Source organism: Nicotiana attenuata, unplaced genomic scaffold, assembly GCF_001879085.1.
Source record: "Nicotiana attenuata strain UT unplaced genomic scaffold, NIATTr2, whole genome shotgun sequence".
In the NCBI taxonomy this organism is placed as follows: domain Eukaryota; kingdom Viridiplantae; phylum Streptophyta; class Magnoliopsida; order Solanales; family Solanaceae; genus Nicotiana; species Nicotiana attenuata.
The window spans coordinates 41,396-60,938 of NW_017673522.1; the positions used below are offsets into that span (position 1 = coordinate 41,396).

A 19,543-nucleotide genomic window follows, 5' to 3' on the forward strand; every position below is an offset into this window, starting at 1 on the left:
ATTAATAATATGCAACTGAAAAACTGGGTATACGAAAAGTTTTATTTTAAAAAGAAGTATTTTAAGGATAGAATAGTAAATATTATGATCAAACTTAAAGTGCTTATAAGCTGAAATTTGATAAGTTGGGAGACCAACTTATGACTTTTGGCTTATTTTTGGCTTATAAGCACTAAACTTATAAGCACTTTTAATTTTAGCATAGGATACATAAGCCAAAAAGTGGTTATAAGCCAGTTCGCCATGCACCCTCGTATCCATACTTTCTAGAATTTGCTCCATTCTTCCAAGACTCTCTCTCCCTCTCTTACCTTTCTTTCTCCTTTGTTACTGTTTCTTGGCCTCACTTTTCCAGAATTTTTCAATCTGGTTTGAGTTTTGCTCTGGCGTTGCGATACTTATTTATGAATAATAACCGGTAAGCATTCTCACTTTCGAATTTTCCTTAGACGTCCAGTACTGCACTTATTTATACTCTTTTCTTAACTATTTTTGCACTTGCATGTACTATTATAACTATTACACGGCTTAAGGCTTTTAGATGCTATGAGTCATGAAGAGAATTTTGGACTTGCGTACAATTTTTTGGACAACAAAACTATTGGCGCAGAAAATATTTGAGGTACAGTGAGTTTTTCTTGCGTCTTTCATTTTTTCTTTCCTTCATTTTTTTCATCTATTTCTTGGTGATAAGATTTTGATGATGTGGTAGTTTTCCTCTTATTTCGGATTGCCCCTGAATAGCAGCAAATAATGGTGGAGAGAAAATAGCTTATGACTAAATTTCGCCTAAAATTAATCGCCTGCTTTAATAAGAAAAACTTTTGCGATGAGATATGAATTATGAACTTTAAATGTATCTTCCAAAATATTGGTAAGCCTCTTCCTAAACCAAAAAGTTGTGGGAACTTATTAATTTGTTTTATTTTGATGTATACCCAGTTTTTATTTTCAATCTTTTGGTTTCTCTGCTCAGTCCTTTTCCCTTTTATTTTTCCATTTCTTTTCTGTTTTTTGCTTTTATTTTTGAATTTCTTGTGATTTTTCAGTTTCTTGAATACTCAGAAGAAAGGAAGTGAATAAATATAGGGAAGATGCTTTTCTGTTTGTACCTTTCATAATGCAAACATTGAAACCTTCTTTGCTTTTTACTCTGGTTTTTTTCTTCAAAATGAGTAAGAATTTCTCCTGGAGTCCTCATTGTATTAGCTACATGGGAACTTATCCTTTTTATAGCTGTTGGTACGGATTTTACTATCTCTGCATTATTCATTGACTTCTTTTATTATCAAAACTTATGCAGGAAATGTAGTTGAAATTCCTGCAATTTTCTTCTGAAATTTAGTGTGTGGACCCTGAATAGTAACCTGTTTGTTAGTTGACTAATTTTTTGGAGAATAAAATAAAAAACAGTGTTAATTCTAGGAAAAAAAATCAGGAGATAATATGTCCATAAAGTGTGATAAAATATCCTATAGGAAAATCATGCCTACTGGCTACTACATCAGGAGATCTCTAAGCCTCTAAATGTAGCTGCTGATACACTTGAAATAGTGCATAGTGATAATTCAAAGCTTTATGTTCATTTGCTTGAAGTGGTAAGCACATCCCCTCAGACGATATTGAGCCATCATTTTCTTGGCTTTTTCTTTTGTTTTCTTTTCATGTTGTGCACTATATGGGTAATGATGACCAAGTGGAGTTCTCATTAACTGAAAGTTTTAGTTATCTTCTAGATATTCACAGAATGGCCACCAGTGAGGATAAAAGAAAGGTAAGCCTTCTAGATGCAGTGTCATAGAACTTAAGAAGTCTCCCGTGATTTATTAGCGTTAGCGGAAAAATCCCCACAGATGTGTAAATCATTACATATTTTGCTCCTATATCCAAGAAGGTCAAGAAAAACAATGTCCAATATCCACAAGAAAAAGTGTATAAGTTCTCGAGTCTGAAAATAGTCAAAGGAGGAAAAAAGGACAGTAGGCAAAAAATTGCATAAAGTTTGTGCTTTCCTAAAGAGTGCAGACATAAATTAGGAGATCCCAGTTAGGGTTGAGTTGCTTCATTATCCTCCCTCTTGTCTCTATTAAGAAGAGAATACTCAGATATATAGTAGAAGCATAGAATGAAAATATGAATGGTTAGGTAGGTCACATAGAACTAAGGAATGAACTGTTGGAGAAAAAGGTAAAGAAGAATGAGGGGTTGGTTGGATCCCAGAACGTTTAGTAGATAGTGCAGAATGAAACCAAAGATGGTAAGTTAAATTTAATATTGTCTTCTCGAGAGATATATAATGACAAATTGTGCCTTTCTTGTAAAGTAACAATTATGTGGTCGAGAAGAGCTGGTACATACCAGAAAAATGAAGCTACTATTTCTGGAATGTAAAGGAAGTGACAAGCTAGGCTCCACTTGCAAAATACTTCAAATGTGCGCATAAATATATCCAAATTCCTGCTATGTAGCCATAGGGGGAAAACTCAGTTGTCTTGATCGGGTGCTTTAGAAATAATTAAAGAAAACTTGAGAATAAAAGGGTAATATTTTTATGCCTTCAAATAGAATACATAATACAGTTTTAGCCTTGCGGAAAGGAGGATAAATATTTGGGACTTGACATTTTGATCTCTTTCTCCTCTTTGCCCGTGCATTTAGTTTTTTGTTTTTTCTCTTTGTTTATATGTTTATAAACTAATGAATTAACACGGGTGTATTGTGAATTACAACGACCATAGAACTTAAGTCATCCTCCATTTATTCATATCTGTGGTTGAGCAAAATTATAGTAATATTTATTTAGGTTTTATATTAGAATGAACGAATGCCTATTGAATGCTTCACTGAGAGATGAACCGAATTATCCTGAAAACTTAAAATCATTGAATTTTTATTTGTCAGCTAACCATCTTTAATTAAAACATAAAAAAGGAAGAAAGAATTATAGATAAGGTGTAGTTTTATTCGTAATTTAACTCTTTGTTAAATACATGTTAAAAAGGTGCTACACTTTACTCGAATTTCACTTACGTGAATTTTGTCCATCACTTGATAAGATTTTGTGATAGTTTGGATTGCGTTAAAAACTATTACATATGTGAGAATGCACGGGAGAAAAATATGATATTATTCACATGTCTTAACAATGATACAATGAGCCCTATATATATATATATATATATATATATATATATATATATATATATATATATATATACGTCCTACTCCTAACACATATGAGATTAAAGTTATTTAATACTATTTAACTACCAAACTAACACTCCCCCTCAAGCTGGTGCNCAAGCTGATCATTCGACTTCACAAATTTTGTAGCAATATCTCCTGAGAGTGTCTTTTCTCTGATAAAGCAACAATCAATCTCAATGTGTTTAGTCCTCTCATGGAACACTGCATTTGATGCAATATGAAGGGCAGCTTGATTATTGCACACAAGTTCCATCTGACTAATGTCACCAAATTTTAACTCCTTAGCAATTGTTTGATCCAAATTAGCTCACATGTTGCCATAGCCATTGCTCGATATTCTGTTTCTGCACTAGATAGAGCAACTACATTTTGTTTCTTACTATTCCAAGACACTAAATTGCCTCATACTAAAACACAATATCCAGACATAGAATGTCTGTCAGAAAGTGATCATGCCCAATCAGCATCTGAGTAACCAACGATTTGCTCATGACCTCGATCCTCAAACAATAACCCTTTGCCTGGAGCCGACTTTATATACGGAAGAATGCGGACAACAACATCCCAGTGGCTATCATAGGGAGAATCCATAAACTGACTTACAACATTCACAGGAAAGGAAATGTCAGGTCTAGTCACTGTGAGATAATTTAATTTACCAACCAGCCGCCTATATCTTGCAGGATCGCTAAGCAGCTCCCCCTGTCCTGGTAGAAGTTTAGAATTCGGATCCATCGGAGTGTTAATCGGTCTACAACCTGTCATTCCTGTCTCCTCAAGAATGTTTAAGGCATACTTCCGTTGTGATATCACAATACTTGAGCTAGACTGATCGACCTCAATACCCAGAAAATACTTTAGTTTGCCCAGGTCCTTAGTCTGAAAGTGTTGAGAGAGATGTTGCTTCAATTTAGTAATACCATCCTGATCATTGCCGGTAATAACAATATCATCCACACAGACCTAGATAAATACAGAGACTCGAAGCAGAGTGCCGATAAAACACAGAGTGATCATAATGAGTATAAGGACCTCAAAAAAATCTCTTTTCGTCATATGAACTTTAAGGTGTATGAAGTTTCATATTTGATTTTTTCAGCAGAACGATAGAGACTTCATTTAACTTAGGTTGATCTAGGCCAGAGACAGACCTACGTCAAGATAATCCCACCTTTGAAACACTTTGGTAATGCTCCCAAATAATGAATCAGAGCACATGGAGCCATTTCCTTATCTTTTTTTCTGTCAAGAAAAAANATAAAAACACAGAGTGATCAGCTTCACTCCGAGTCATGCCAAACTCCTGGATAACTGTGCTGAACTTACCAAATCAGGCTCGAGGAGACTGCTTTAGACCATAAAGTGACCGGCGTAGAGAACTGCATCGCCCAAAAAATGCAACGGAACATGAGATTCGATGAGAAGTGTGCGAGCAGTCTCAATGATATGCCTATTCTTTCTCTCTGCAATCCCATTTTGCTGAGGGGTATAAGGACAAGAGGTCTGATAAATAATTCCTTGAGAAGTCATAAACTGCTGAAATTGAGAGGATAAATATTCTAAGGCATTATCACTGCGAAAAGGGCGAATGGAAACACCAAATTGATTTTTAATTTCAACACAAGAATTCTGGAATATAGAAAACAACTCAGAACGATCTTTCATTAAGAAAATCCAAGTACATCTTGAATGGTCATCAATGAAACTAACAAAATAACGAAATCCCAAGGTTGAACTGACTCTGCTAGGACCCCATATATCAGAATGAACTAAAGAAAAACCAGACTCTGCATGACTCTCAATACTACGAGGAAAGGAGGCTCAAGTATGTTTCCCAAGCTGACATGACTCACTCTAATGTAGATAAACTAGACAAACGAGGCACCATCTCCTGAAGCTTGGATAAGCTTGGATGTCCTAAACGTCTGTGAATAACTAGACATGCCTCGGAGGAATTGAGTGAATTAAGGTAGTAAAGGCCTTCTGATTCAAGTTCTGTTCCAATCGTCTATTCCGTACTGCAATCCTGCAGAATAAAAGAATCATCAATGAAATATATACCACAACGGAGGGCACGAGTCAAACGACTAACAGATGCAAGATTAAAAGGACAGCCAAGGACATAAAGAACGGAATCTAGAGCAGGGGATTCACTTGTCTAACTCCTTTTGCTTTAGTTTGAGACCCATTGGCTAAAGTAACAGTGGGAAGAGACTGTGAATACGCAATCTTTGACAAAAGTGATTTATTACCAGAGATATGATCAGAAGCGGCTGAGTCCACAACCCATTGTCCAAGAGTACTAGACTGGGAAACACAAGCAAAAGAAATACCAACAACAGAAGTATCAGTCTGAGCAACAGAGGCTACTTGTGGAGATGTCTGCTTACTTGCTCGATACTGAAGGAACTCATTATACTCCCTTTCAGATAAAGAAAATCCCTGGTTACCTGTAGTCTCGGTCTGAGCAACATAAGCATTTTTGGGTGGACGACCATGTAAAGAATAACACATGTCACGAGTGTGTCCAAGTTTATGACAATAAGAGCACTTGGGTCTAGATCTTCCAAAACGACCTCCTCCTCGTCTATTCTGCATAGTTTGAGATGCCCGATTGTCCACTGACTGGGATACAAGAACAGATGAGTCAAGTGTGTGATAAGATCACTGGGTGACTTGGTGCTGCAGCAAGGCGAAGTAATCGAGAGAATAATTCATCAACTGTGGGGACAGTCGGATTAGCCAAAATCTGATCACGTATTGAGTCAAGATCATTAGGAAGTCCAGCAAGAGTAAGAACTAGAAAAATCTTTTTTCGCTGCTCTTGTTGCTGTTCAACACTAGCAGAAACTGGCATCAACCTCTCAAATTCCTCCATGACTGCCTGTACTTGTCCCAAGTAAGTAGAATATCTAATTCATGTTTCTTTAAATTTGTCATCCGCGATATCACATCATAGAAACGAGATATGTCATTAGTGTATAAAGTGCGAGCCTTTTCCCAAACCAAACAACATGTCTGGAATGGACGAAACAAGGGCATCAACTTGGAATCAATAGATCGCCACAGAATACTGCATAATTGAGCATCGATCTTCTCCCAATGTGCTTTGGCCTTTTCATCTCCTTCGCTAGACTTCTTGATTAAATGATCTTGAACACCTTGACCTTTACACCACGGTTCGGCAGACGAAGCCCAAGCTAAGTAGTTTGAACTTCCCATTAAAGGTTCGGAGGTAATCATAACACCGGAATTGCTAGAACCTGGGTTTTTAGACCCGAAAGCATCAACTCCCAAAGACATCGTTGGATTGAAGAGAGGTCTATAAAATTATCACCAAATAACAGAAAGAATCAATTGAAAACTCGCTGAAACAGACGAAAGAGACACTGTTTCAGCCGGAAATTACTGTATCTGCCGAAAAAAATCAGTGTAGTCGCCGGAAAAACTCAAAGTGGTCGGAATTAAAAAATAAAATTATGGGTAGGCTCGGAATTTGAGGTCGATCCAACTGCTCTGAAGGAACTTTGTCAAAAAGTGCCCGGAAAGTGCTCCACGCGCCGGCGCGTGGAGTAGATCTCGCCGGAAAATAATTTCTCAGATCGGCGAGTGAGATGTCTGACGGCGGAGGTGTTGGTTGGGGTTTGGTCGTCAGGGGTTGGGGGACCTTGTGGTGGTGTTGGTTTTTGCACACCGATGTAAATTGGTTTGACGAAAAACAACCCTAAAAAGGTTGCCAGAATTGAAGCGCGGCGACTTTTTTTCGGCTGGGTTTTCTTTCCTGGATGTTTTCTCACTGCTGCTCTGATACCATGTGAGAATGCACGGGAGAAAAATATGATATTATTCACGTCTTAACAATGATACAGTGAGCCATATATATATATGTCCTACTCCTAATACATATGGGATTAAAGTTATTTAATGCTATTTAACTACCAAACTAACAACATATCTAAGGTCGCACCCAAAAGGTATTTCTGAGGTACAATTAGAATGAGATTAGAAGGGGAGACTTGCTGTAACCGGTAAAGTTGCTGCCATGTGAAGAGGAGGTCACGAGTTCGAGTCGTGGAAACAACCTCTTGCTAAAATGCAGGGTAGGCTGCGTACAATAGACCTTTGTGGTCCGGCCCTTCTCCGGACCCTGCACATAGCGGCAGCTTAGTACACCAAGCTGCACAATTAGAATGAGATTACTAATAGATTGATTCTTCTTTTCTTTATCTACAATTAATTCATTCTCTTTCATTGTTCTTCTGTGGAGTCCGAAACTTAAATGGCAAGTTTTTGGACTCAAAATACATTTCTAGAGTTTTAAAAAAAAGTTACTTTTCTACCTAAAACGTGGTATTATACTGTGTTTTACTTTAACAGGATTTTAGCCGTTAAAGTAAAGCGCAGTATAATACTGCGTTTTACATAAAGCGCTGTATTATACTGCGTTTTACTTCTTTTTTGGGCCCACCAATAAGTGTTCTGCGGTAAACTGACATAACAATAATTCAAATATATAAAGCGCGGCATTATACTGCATTTTACATAAAAAAAATTCCGCACCCCGAGCTAGGACTTGTCTTATTTAAAGGCGCTAGGATTTTATGAAAATCCGTTCAAAACTTTCCTTCAAACTTCCGTTCATACTTCTTGTTATCAAGTATTTTTTTGTAATGTCTGAAGAGCCAAAAATAAGGGTTTCATTATATTGGGGGGTGAGGTTGTAATGGAGAATAACTCTGTGAGGTATAGTTCACCTCCACAGTGTCATGTTAAATTGCCGCTTACAATGGAGTACGATAAATTGATACCGTTGTTACGTAAGAAAATGAGTGTGAGGAAACGTTCGGTGAACCTTAAAGTAACTGGTAGATTTTCGTATTCTGTGACCCCCGCAGGGGTTTGCTTATTATTCTGAGTTTAACATCGAAGATGATGAAACTCTTAGAGATTTTTTGCGGATTCCGGATGAATACAGGGAATTTGTTGTAATAAAATTGTTGGAAATGTACGTCAAGGTTGCAGACGTTCCCAATAATGAGGGTGTGCATAGTAGGGGTAACCCCCAATCATCGGGTGGTCAATCTGGAGCAGTTTTTGCCGGACAGATTCCTGATGAAAGAGTTTGCCTTGATTTAAACTTATCACCACCGGCGAATGAGCAGCGAGGAAATAATTTTTTGACTTTATAAAATCCACAAGACGACTTGTAAACTTCAATTTTTCTACGCTTTAGCGATGTTTATTTTATGTTTGAATTGGATTTATATTAACGCTCATATTTTTCATAGGAGGTACCGTTCGAATATGAATTTTACAAGTTATGACCCCACTCCTAGTTGGAATATGCGTAGTTTTGGCGTGTTGGACCACGGTGGTCCATCCGGGAGTCATCACCAATAAGAAAATGTCCATCATGGAACATCAACACAGTACGACTTGTAAGTGAAGTGATATAGCTATATGTCAAATAATTATTAAGTTGAGTAGCTTATCATTTTGTTCTTTTTGTGCAGTGAAAACGAGCAACTTGATGTTCCTGACCTCAGACAGTTCCCATAGACGACGTATTGACTCGTGATTTTGGCAGATGCGCAGAATCAGGAAGATATAATGATTATGACAACAATGCCGATGAGTCTGGAGATGACACCTCCTTCCCTGATGAGGGTGATGATGAAGAGGAAGTGAATGTCGAACCTGAGCTAACGAGGGAGCATGCTCCTCCACCTCCCGTTAGACCAAGAGTGTACGAGTCCCACATGCCGTTTCATGAGCGGAATATTCCCTACCTTGATAATTTGCCAAGTATGCCGGATGTGGATGCCCTCACAAGGGATGCTGACGAATTTCGATCAGCAATGTGGGATGAGTCTAGACTAGTGGTGCTGGCAAAGGGCATGTATTTTCCCGATAAAGCTCGCCTAATCAGGGCTGTAAAAATCTACAACATAAGAGAGTGCCGTGAGATGACGGTAAGGGAGTCAACTACGGAGGTATACAAGGCTGTATGTCGTAGAGACTTTATGGGTTGTCACTAGATGTTGCGTGCCAGCAAGAAGAAATCAGGGTTGTGGAAAGTGGGTAAATATATTAGCACCCACAGATGTGAAATGGAAACATTCAATGAGAATCACTTCAACTTGGATGTAAACTTGATTTCTCTTGTCTTGATTCCATACTTGGAAGTGTCCATTAGGTTCAAAATCAAAGAGTGTATTACAGCCGTCCACCAGGAGTATGGGTCTACTATAACCAAAAGAAAGGCATATCTCGGGCGCAAATGTGCTTTTGAAATTATTTATGATGACTGGGATAAGTCATTTTCATCTCTACCCAGGTACATGGCCGCACTGCAACACTTTAACCCAGGGACTGTTGTTGAATGGAGGTGTGAGCGGAGTCTGGGAAGACCGGAATATATTTTCAACTATGTGTTCTGGTCATTTAAACCAGCAATTGATGGTTTTGTGCATTGCCGTCCGGTAATTTCCATAGACGGTACTCGAGTTGAGTTGCACTAAGAGACTTACGATTAAGTTCACTCAACTTCGCGGCGACAGTCCGGACTCACGGTTGGAGGGGAAGAGAAGCGCTGTTATGTCTATGGAAAGTATGATATTAAGCTTTTGATCGCAGTTGCAATAGATGCCAACGGACAAATATTTCCACTAGCTTTTGCCATTTGTGCCAATGAAAGCAAAAAGACGTGGACGCTTTTTTTGAACCACTTGAAGCAGCACGTTGTCAAACAATGTTAAGGTGATCGACATGTGGTATTTTAAGTTCTGTAAGGCATTTGCCTGAATGGCAGGAACCCTATGCATGCCGCCGTTACTGTGTGAGGCACCTGAAGGCCAATTTTCAGAAGAAATATCCCAACAAGGACTTGCATGTTTTAATGTGGATGGTTGCAACTGAGCACCAGCAATGCAAATTCAGGAGGCACATGGAAGCGATTCGGCAGTTAGACGAAAGAGCCTACAATTGGCTGATGGGACATGAGCTTCACAAGTGGACATTGCATGCTGATGGTGGTAGACGATGGGGAGCCCTGACTACAAATGTGTCGGAGTCATTCAACGGCTTATTGAAGTCTGCACGTGGATTGCCTGTCACTGCCGTGGTCCGGATGACATTCAAACAGATTGCGGAGAGGTTCATTGAAAGGCATAGAGCTGCATCGGATTTGATGGACAGGGGTGTTCAATTTATGCCAATACCGATGAGGAGATTTGAGAAGTACAGGAGGCGAGCACATTGGCATTCATATTTACGGTACGATCACGATCGGGGTGTTTTTGAAGTTTGCACCGCTATCCGCGGACACCGGGGGAATAATCTACAGATGGTGAATGACGCCAGCAGGTTGTGTTCATGTGGTAAATGGACAATCTACCACATGCCGTGCGCACATGCCATGAAGTGCTTTCAACAAGTTGGTTTAGCGGCAACCAACTATGTTGATAGGCAATATAGTGTTGCTGCATACGTAGACACATACAGTGGGCAGTTGCAGCCATTGGGTGCTGAGCATTATTGGCCGCCGGAACCATTTAAAATGGTGTGTAACAAGGACTATTTGCGCAAGATGCAAGTGCAAAAGAGAACGTGTATACGGAACCAAATGGATGTTGGTGATACCGTTTATGCACGTAAATGTGGCATATGCTCGCAAACAGGACACGACCGTCGTAAATGTCCTTCAGCTGGTGCGGGTGGCGGTGGTAATCCAGCTCCTGGTGCAAGTTCGTCGAATGTACCCAACTATCAAGGATACACCTAGTGTTTTGTTTTCGTAATATTTTTTGTAATAAGTGTCTGTACTTGTGTATGTTGCAATATCTATCAAATAAAATTATGTTCCACAATCTTGTTACATCTTATTTTTTAACATGACCTTTTGAGTTGGGATGATGATATGGTTGTCCAACATTTAACTTATTGGTGTTAGTAAAGAAGACCAATTTGAAGATTGAAATTTCATAACATAATATTCAAAGAGATAAAAGCACAACAACCATAACTAAAGCAACATGCATGAAATTAAAAGATAACAAAGGAAAAATGAAGACATTGCTGTTTCGTTTCAGAAAAATTGAATATGTATAGCGCGATACAATACTACGTTTTGTGTGTTGTCTTGTCGGTTTGAAAAGCTGAACCGACTGCGCAAAAGCTGTTTCGTTTCAGAAAAATTGAATATGTATAGCGCGGTACAATACTACATTTTTGTGTGTTGTCTTGTCGGTCTGAAAAGCTGAACCGACTGCGCAAAAGCTGTTTCGTTTCAGAAAAATTGAATACGTATAGCGTGGAACAATACTACATTTTGTGTGTTGTCTTGTCGGTCTGAAAAGCTGAACCGACTGCACAAAAGCTGTTTCGTTTCAGAAAAATTGAATATGTAAAGCACGGTACAATACTACTTTTTGTGTGTTGTCTTGCCTATAAATAACGGGCGCATTCTAGTTATTTTCTGCGCTTAACAATAACCAATAGCAAATATTTCCATAAAATCAAGGTTTTTCTTTACGCTTTAACAAATGTCTGAACCCCTTTATCTCCTAAGGTGCGAGTGCGGCAAAAAATGCATGATGCACGACTGTTGGGAAGAAGCTGGACGCCGCTACTGGGCTTGTATGAAAAAGTTTTATAGGGTTCTCGACGAACTTGTTTGCAATTTTGAGGTATGGATTGATGAACCCTGTCAGCAGGAATACTACAAAGAAAAGTTGCAGCATCTTCATAGTTTGTATTTGAAGCAGTGGAAAGAGAGTGACAATCCAAACTAGAAGTTGCGGAGTTGAAGGAGAAACTCAAGGAGGTGGAAGAAGAAAAAAATAAGCTGGAAGACAAATTTGGTTGGAGTAGAGAATACTAGGCGGTCGTGACTAAACAATGACATGTACGTGTTGAGCGTAGTAGTGTATCTTAATGTTTCCCGTGTCATGTGTTTTCATTAGTTGTACTGAATTTATGTTATGTTAGGTTTGCTATGTTTGTGTTTGTGTTGTAGTGTTATTATAAAATTGTTGTTCAAATTGTGTTAAAATAAAATTCTTGCCATTATTTACATAATGTATTATTTACATAAAATACAAACAAAAAAAAAATCAATGTGTCCCACAGCCTGTGTGCTTCAATACAGCCGCTGGCCTGAGGCGCATCCCCTGTCGCCCGGGTACAGTATCAGGATCATCCTCATCACGTTGCCTCTTTATATGAGGATACGCTGCAGCATGATCGTCAGAAGAGCTGGCAGGATCGGTAGAAGGGGTCGTCGATCCGTCAGCAACCTACAAAACAATTAGTAAGCTTAGTATATGAAAATGTATATTAGTAATGTACGTGTTAAGTCAAAAACATTTTCTTACCATGGTCTCGTCAGGCTCCTGAATATAAGCATCCGTGGTGTCCTCATCATCGCATAAAGTGGGCTCCGTCATGGGCTGGGACGAAGCCTTAATAAGAAAATTAAAAATTAATTTATGGCAAATCATTAAGGAAAAAAACAAATTAAAATTTAATAGTAATACAAAAATACCTGCGCCTGTGATAGATCTGCCGCAACCGCCGGGGATGAGCCAAAACTCAACTTGCGCCCACCATCCACGTGTCGGGTCGGCCGATCCTCAACTGCGGTAGATGGGCCTGAAAAAAGCTGCTCTACTTCTCCGTCGAATGTACCCGTGATCAACAATGGATCTGACGGGCTGACCTGCGATGGTGGCAACTCCAGCTGAAGGCTGTACGATGGCATGCTGCTGGAGGGCTCGTCTTGTTTAGGTATGTAACCCGGCTGATCATCTCCAAGATCCTCATCGGGTGCCTCATAAATTGTCTCAACAGGTGCCTCAACGCCCCCTTGCTGGGGACCACCTCCTCCATAGTTGACTCCCTTACCGTCATCTCGCGGCTACGCTGTAGATTTTTACAGCCCTGATTAGGCGAGCTTTATCGGGAAATACATGCCCTTTGCCAGCACCGCTGGTCTAGACTCATCCCACATTGTTGATCGAAATTCGTCAGCATCCCTTGTGAGGGCATCCACATCCGGCATACTTGGCAAATTATCAAGGTAGGGAATATTCCGCTCATGAAACGGCACGTGGGACTCGTACACTCTTGGTCTAACGGGAGGTGGAGGAGCATGCTCCCTCGTCAGCTCAGGTTCGACATTCACTTCCTCCTCATCATCACCCTCATCGGGGAAGGGTGTGTCATCTCCAGACTCATCGGCATTGTTGTCATAATCACTATCATCTTCCTGACTCTGCGCATCTGCCAAATCACAAGTCAATACGTCGTCTATGGGCAACTGTGTGAGGTCAGGAACATCAAGTTGCTCGTTTTCACTGCACAAAAAGAACAAAATGATAAGCTACTCAACTTGATAAATACACATATAGCTATATCACTTCACTTGCAAGTCGTACTATGTTGACGTTCCATGATGGACATCTTCTTGTTGGTGATGACTCCCGGATGGACCACCGTGGTCTAACACGCCAGAACTACGCATATTCCAACTAGGAGCGGGGTCATAACTTGTAAAATTCATATTCGGACGGTACCCCCTATGAAAAATATGAGCGTTAATACAAATCCAATTCAAACATAAAATAAACATCGCTAAAGCGTAGAAAAATTGAAGTTTACAAGTCGTCTCGTGGATTTTATAAAGTCGAAATATTATTTCCTCGCTGCTCATTCGCCGGTGGTGATAAGTTTAAATCAAGGCAAACTCTTTCATCAGGAATCTGTCCAGCAAACACTGCTCCAGAATAACCACCCGATGACTGGGGGTTATCCCTACTATGCACACCCTCATTATTGGGAACGTCTTCAACCTTGACGTACATTTCCAACAATTTTAATACAATAAATTTCCTGTTTTCATCCGGAATCCGCAAAAAATCTCTAAGAGTTTCATCATCTTCGATGTTAAACTCAGAATAATAAGCAAACCCCTGCGGAGTCACAGAATACGGAAATCTACCGGTTACTTTAAGGTTCACCGAACGTTTCCTCACAATTTTCTTACGTAACAACGATACCAATTTATCGTACTCCATTGTAAGCGGCAATTTAACATGACACTGTGGAGGTGAACTATACCTCACAAAGTTATTCTCCATTACAACCTCACTCCCCCAATATAATGAAACCCTTATCTTTGGCTCTTCAAACATTATAAAAAAGTGCTTGATAACAAGAAGAAAAGTATGAACGGAAGTTTGAAGGAAAAGTTTTGAATGGATTTTCATAAAATCCTAACGCCTTTAAATAAGGCAAGTCCTAGCTCGCGGTGCATTTTTTTTTTATGTAAAACGCAGTATAATACCGCGCTTTATAATTGTTATGTCAGTTAACCGCAGAACACTTATTGGTGGGCCCAAAAAAGAAGTAAAACGCAGTATTATACTGCGCTTTACTTTAACGGCTAAAATTCCGTTAAAGTAAAACGCAGTATAATACCACGTTTGAGGTAGAAAAGTAACTTCTTTTTAAAACTGTAGAAACGTATTTTGAGTCCAAAAATTTGCCATTTAAGTTTCGGACTCTTGCAAGCCGCAGTAATACTTTAATTTTATGTTTATATATTTGATTTTGCAGGTATTAATAGTGGAATTTAAGTGCATTTTTAAGTTTACTATCTTCTGCAGTATTTCTCTTTATCTTCACAGGCCAAAGACGTTACTGATTTAGCTAAATTATCTGGTTTTTGCTTCACATTGCAGTTTCTTCATTTCTTTGAGCAAATCCTTTCTTACTTTGGTAATTATATATATAATCTTTCCTTTCCTAACCAAAATAATTTTTGTAGATAACTGCAAAACTTCTTCCCTTGACCGGCCCTAGGCTATTTTAGCTAAAGACTTCACCACCGGCACTCTGGTTATTGTTCCATTATATTTGGTACAATAATCTTTAGCATTGTGTTGTACTGCCTTGAAGCCAAAACTTCTTGTGTAATAATACAATATTGTATAAGAGGAAACAATTTACCTTGTGATTTGTCCATTACTTGACTAGAAGCAAAATGCATTTTATTCCTCTGTTTTATCGGAATGTTGCCATCTCTAGCTTCTTTGGCTCTAATAGTTTAGTGGTAAATTTTACATGCTTTTATGCTTTATGCCATTATTATGCATATTGTCACTGGAACTGAAATTGGAACTGGAAATGCTGCATTTTGGGAATGCACTTATGCTCCCAAAATTTATTAGGTTCCTTTCAACTTGCTTTTTCTCTGCACTTGAGTTGGAAAGTAAGTAACTTTAATTTTTCTCAGACATGAACAAGAAGTCAGTTTATTCTGAATTTGAAGACTTCATTGAGCCACAAGAAACAATAGGTTGTACAAAGTGTTATGCCGATGGTGTTTATGCAACTAATGGTAAATGTTAGAAAGTATTTGCAAGTTCAATTGAATTGATACTTATTAGATTATAGCTTTTGTGCCCCTCTTGATATAAACGTTACCTATGATTGATATTGAGTGGAGGCGGTCAATAGAGATATAAATCTGGGGACTACAATATGTAAGTCTCTTCATTTTTAATGGAGTGGTATGGGTTCGCATAATTAAGTTTGATATCCTATCGATCCTTTTATACCAAATTCTGTATATGACCAGAAGTCTTTTATTTCTTTCACTTTCCTAATTTATAAATAGCTTTCAGCTGTAAAACCTGATTGGCAATTCGATGGACAAGAGAATGAAAGCATTGGGTGTAAACTAAAAGGATATCAAGAATTATTGCTGTCATTATATTTATGTATTATTTAGATTTTCTTATGTTTGTTTAGTATACAATTTCAGAGTTTATGCTGCGGGAAGAGACAATCATTGTTTGCTAAGTAATAAGATATACAATAAGATAATATTGTTGTTAGATTATCCAAGTTCAATTTGTATCTGCAAACTTCCCCTTCCATTAATTAAGTTTAGAAGCACAAATACACTCCCTTTCAAGATAGTTAGTATAGCTTAGAATTGAAACCTCTATATTGTGTTTTCAATCAATGTGTGATAATATATAACGCATGCTCAGGTTCCACTCATCCTAATTGCAATTATTGTCCCAACTGTGAAAGCAAAAGCTTATAATTTCACTTACTTTCCTTTGATTGTGCTTCTGGTTTGATGTGGATTTCTTTACCGAAGGGTCGAAAACTTGGAGCAAAGTGAAATCAATATTTTCATAGTAACGGAAATCCTCAAAGGTCCCTCTTGAAGAATTCAGTGATGTATAAGTTTTATCCTTTGTTATGTTGCACTCTCGTATACAATCTAAAAGAGCAAAACTAGAGAAATGAAGAGACTGTACGGTGCTAACATTTCAGCACTTCCACCAACTATAATTGTGTATATGTTTTGGGATGGAGATGAAGCTATGATATTGCGCTTTGAGGTCTTGGTTTTTGTCGTCTATTGCTTCTGAAAACATGGAATGCATAGGATGTATATTCTATGTGGTTGAGTTGTTTGGCTACCATTGAGGATTCAAGTTCGTGCTTTGCCCCATATAGATATTTTGTGACATGGTAACTTTATATTGGCAGGAACAATTTGAGCGAACAATAATGTCGGGTATACGCCTATGTGGGGCAGCACAAGCCATCTAGTTATATAGTATCGAAAAAAGTTCCATTCCAACTTTTATAGTCATATTATTTGGTTCCCATTATAAAAGGGCGAAATTTATAAAATTATATATGTACTAAGCTAAGAGATCCTACCACTATTCTCTACTTTCTTCTCGTTATAACCAAAGACAATTTCAATAATGAGACTAATATTCAGTTGTTTACATATACATCAAGGTCTGACATAAATAAGATCCTTTCCTTCCTTTTTCCCCAAGAAAACACGATTCCCAGTTAATATCGGGTGTGATTCGTGCCGTAATATCTGGCTAATGGCGGATATATTGGCTCCTCGTTTGTCCTCTTTAACCATCTTCCCTTTAACCCCGATTCTTTATTTCGCTCGAGCTTGATTCTTCCCATGTTTGGCCATGCTCGATTCCCGACTATCATTCATCCACCCCGAGCTCCGATCTGCAGGCACCCTCGGCATCAGCGTTGAATCATGTTGTTCCTCATTTCTTCATCGGAAAATGGAGGTAATTTTATCCCCGATTCTACCCGTACACAATGCTACAATTCTCTACTTTCTTTTTGTTGTAAGCAAGACAATTTCAATAATGAGACGTATATTCAATTGTTTACATATAAATCAAGGTCTGACATAAATCAACAACTAAATCTGTGTCTGTTAATTCCGTATGTGAATTTCTAACTATAGTAAGATAACAGAAAAACATTAAATTTCACTTTACTGATGCTATCACACAATTACTTTGATTGGACTATAACTGAGCATTTAACAGCTAAGTTATAGCTTTCCCCAATTACGTGTGGGCACAAAAGAAACATGTCAAGATTAGACTACATTAATAAGTGCCCCTAACCACGTATGCCCATAGGAGGGGTCCGCGAATTCCCCACGCTTCGCCTATTGAACTCCTCCTCTTTTTATAGCCCAATTCCCAAACTAGTAGTATACTCCTCAACCTATTTTTCAATGCATGGCTAGTCCTAATTTTGACTTTAACAACCAACCCTTTCTCTTTGTGCAAATTTCATCAAACACATCGCAAAATGTGGAGCAATCATTGTCCTAGTAATAGTACTGCTATATCAAACAGGTCAGAACAGGGGAGGCATTCTGTTTATAGAGGAATTCGCAGGAGGAATAGGAAATGGGTATCAGAAATACGTGAGCCGCGGAAAACTACGAGAATATGGCTAGGCACTTATCCAACACCAGAGATGGCAGCTGCAGCATATGATGTTGCAGCTTTGGCATTAAAAGGTCCCGATACCCCGTTGAACTTCCCGGACTCAATGTGTTCATATACTATGCCAGCTTCCCTAACAGCAGCAGACATACGCGCGGCAGCTGCAAATGCTGCTGCTGTTAGAGCGCCACAACTGGAAAGCGAAGAAGCGCGGCATCAGGCAGAGTGCCAACCTGAAGCTGGAGATGAAGGAGCAATGGGACAAGAGTATTTTGATGAAGAGGAAGTGTTTGGTATGCCAAGATTGTTAGTTGACATGGCAGAGGCAATGCTTGTGAGCCCTCCTAGGATGAAGACGACGCCTTACGATGAGTTGCCTGAATGTTCTGATGCATCATACACTCTCTGGAGTTACCCTTAATTATCAATAATCAAACATGTAACATGCATTAGCTTAAAAAAAAGTATCAATAATCAAGGCACTCTCTTGGTGTGCCATGTACATCAGTTGAATAGTGTGGCCACTAAAATTATATAGGTGCGGTGGTGTCAAGGACTCAAATTGTAGGTGAGACCAGAACTTGTCTCACTCACATTTTCTTGTGTTCCTAATATAATTCGGATGGAGCCTGTTGGAGTGAAATAGTTGCCGTTGAGTCTGGTCTTTTCTTGTTGTTTTCACCATTTATTTGCAGAAGCTGGTTTTATTGTATATTTTCTCTTTCATTTAGGAGATAACAAGTCTATTGTTTACCCTGATTATGAGAACCAGATATGGGGCCAGGGCTTGTGTTGAAAGAATGAAGGCTGTCCTATGTGTTACTACTAATTGTATGGTCGAAATCTGATCATGCGTGGATCAACATTAAAAGGAATGGTGAGGGGTTGATTGGGCCATGGTCGTATCATAAGACGTCATAACAACGAGTATCCCGGCCGCTGCCGGGGTCGAACCATCTAAAAGTTTGTACGGCGAGGCAAATGTCGTGATATATAAGGGGAACAACCCAAAGGCCCTCTGGTTAAGAACCGCTGGATAAAAGGAAATAATTACTACTATATAAATAGGGGAGAGAGAATAGGAAAAAGGGGACTGGTTCCCACACAAAACAAGAGGTAGAAGAACCGGAGAAAGCAACAGGAGAAAAACAAGAGAAGTGGCAGATCTCGGCGGCAAACCTTTGTAATCATCTTTCTTGAGTTAATATAGATAGATCCAGCAACTATTAATGGAAGTTCCTCTTTCCGCCTTTATTCTTGCATTGCTAAACAGTACATCATGAATGTAAGCATGTCACTTATATTTGATATTTTTTATAAGTATAAAAGATGCGTGTGCTTGACCTTATTTTATTCTCCTGTTTAATGCGTTTTGGTCTAGAGTTAATTATCCTTGGCTAAGATTTATCCTCCTGTTATAAATAGAATCCTATTTATGGTGAATGTCCATATTTAGAGAGATTTTAGGGTTTATTACTTGGTGGCTAAGTCACCATCTCCCTATAAATAGAGGTTCTATTCCATTA

General features: G+C 38.8%; 1 protein-coding gene and 1 long non-coding RNA gene across 3 annotated transcripts; both read left to right on the top strand.

The window, feature by feature from the left end:
* Positions 1 to 256: 256 nt before the first annotated feature.
* Positions 257 to 16,706, top strand: LOC109216624. Of its 2 annotated transcripts, XR_002066515.1 has the most exons (4): positions 257 to 418; positions 534 to 622; positions 15,503 to 15,607; positions 16,379 to 16,706. It is a non-coding gene; the product is annotated as an uncharacterized LOC109216624 (long non-coding RNA). The 2 variants fall into 2 exon arrangements; XR_002066514.1 differs by lacking the exon at positions 16,379 to 16,706 and having other exon boundaries at positions 15,503 to 16,372.
* A 1,062-nt stretch (positions 16,707 to 17,768) lies between these two features.
* LOC109216623 (ethylene-responsive transcription factor ERF026-like) lies at positions 17,769 to 19,269 on the top strand. The gene has a single exon (XM_019380800.1). It carries the CDS (start codon positions 17,878 to 17,880, stop codon positions 18,436 to 18,438), a length of 561 nt encoding a protein of 186 aa, XP_019236345.1. The 5' UTR covers positions 17,769 to 17,877; the 3' UTR covers positions 18,439 to 19,269.
* Positions 19,270 to 19,543: the final 274 nt, after the last annotated feature.

Coding starts and splice junctions, on each gene's coding strand:
- LOC109216623 (XM_019380800.1), top strand. CDS start 17,878: ATGTGGAGCAATCATTGTCCTAGTAATAGTACTGCTATATCAAACAGG.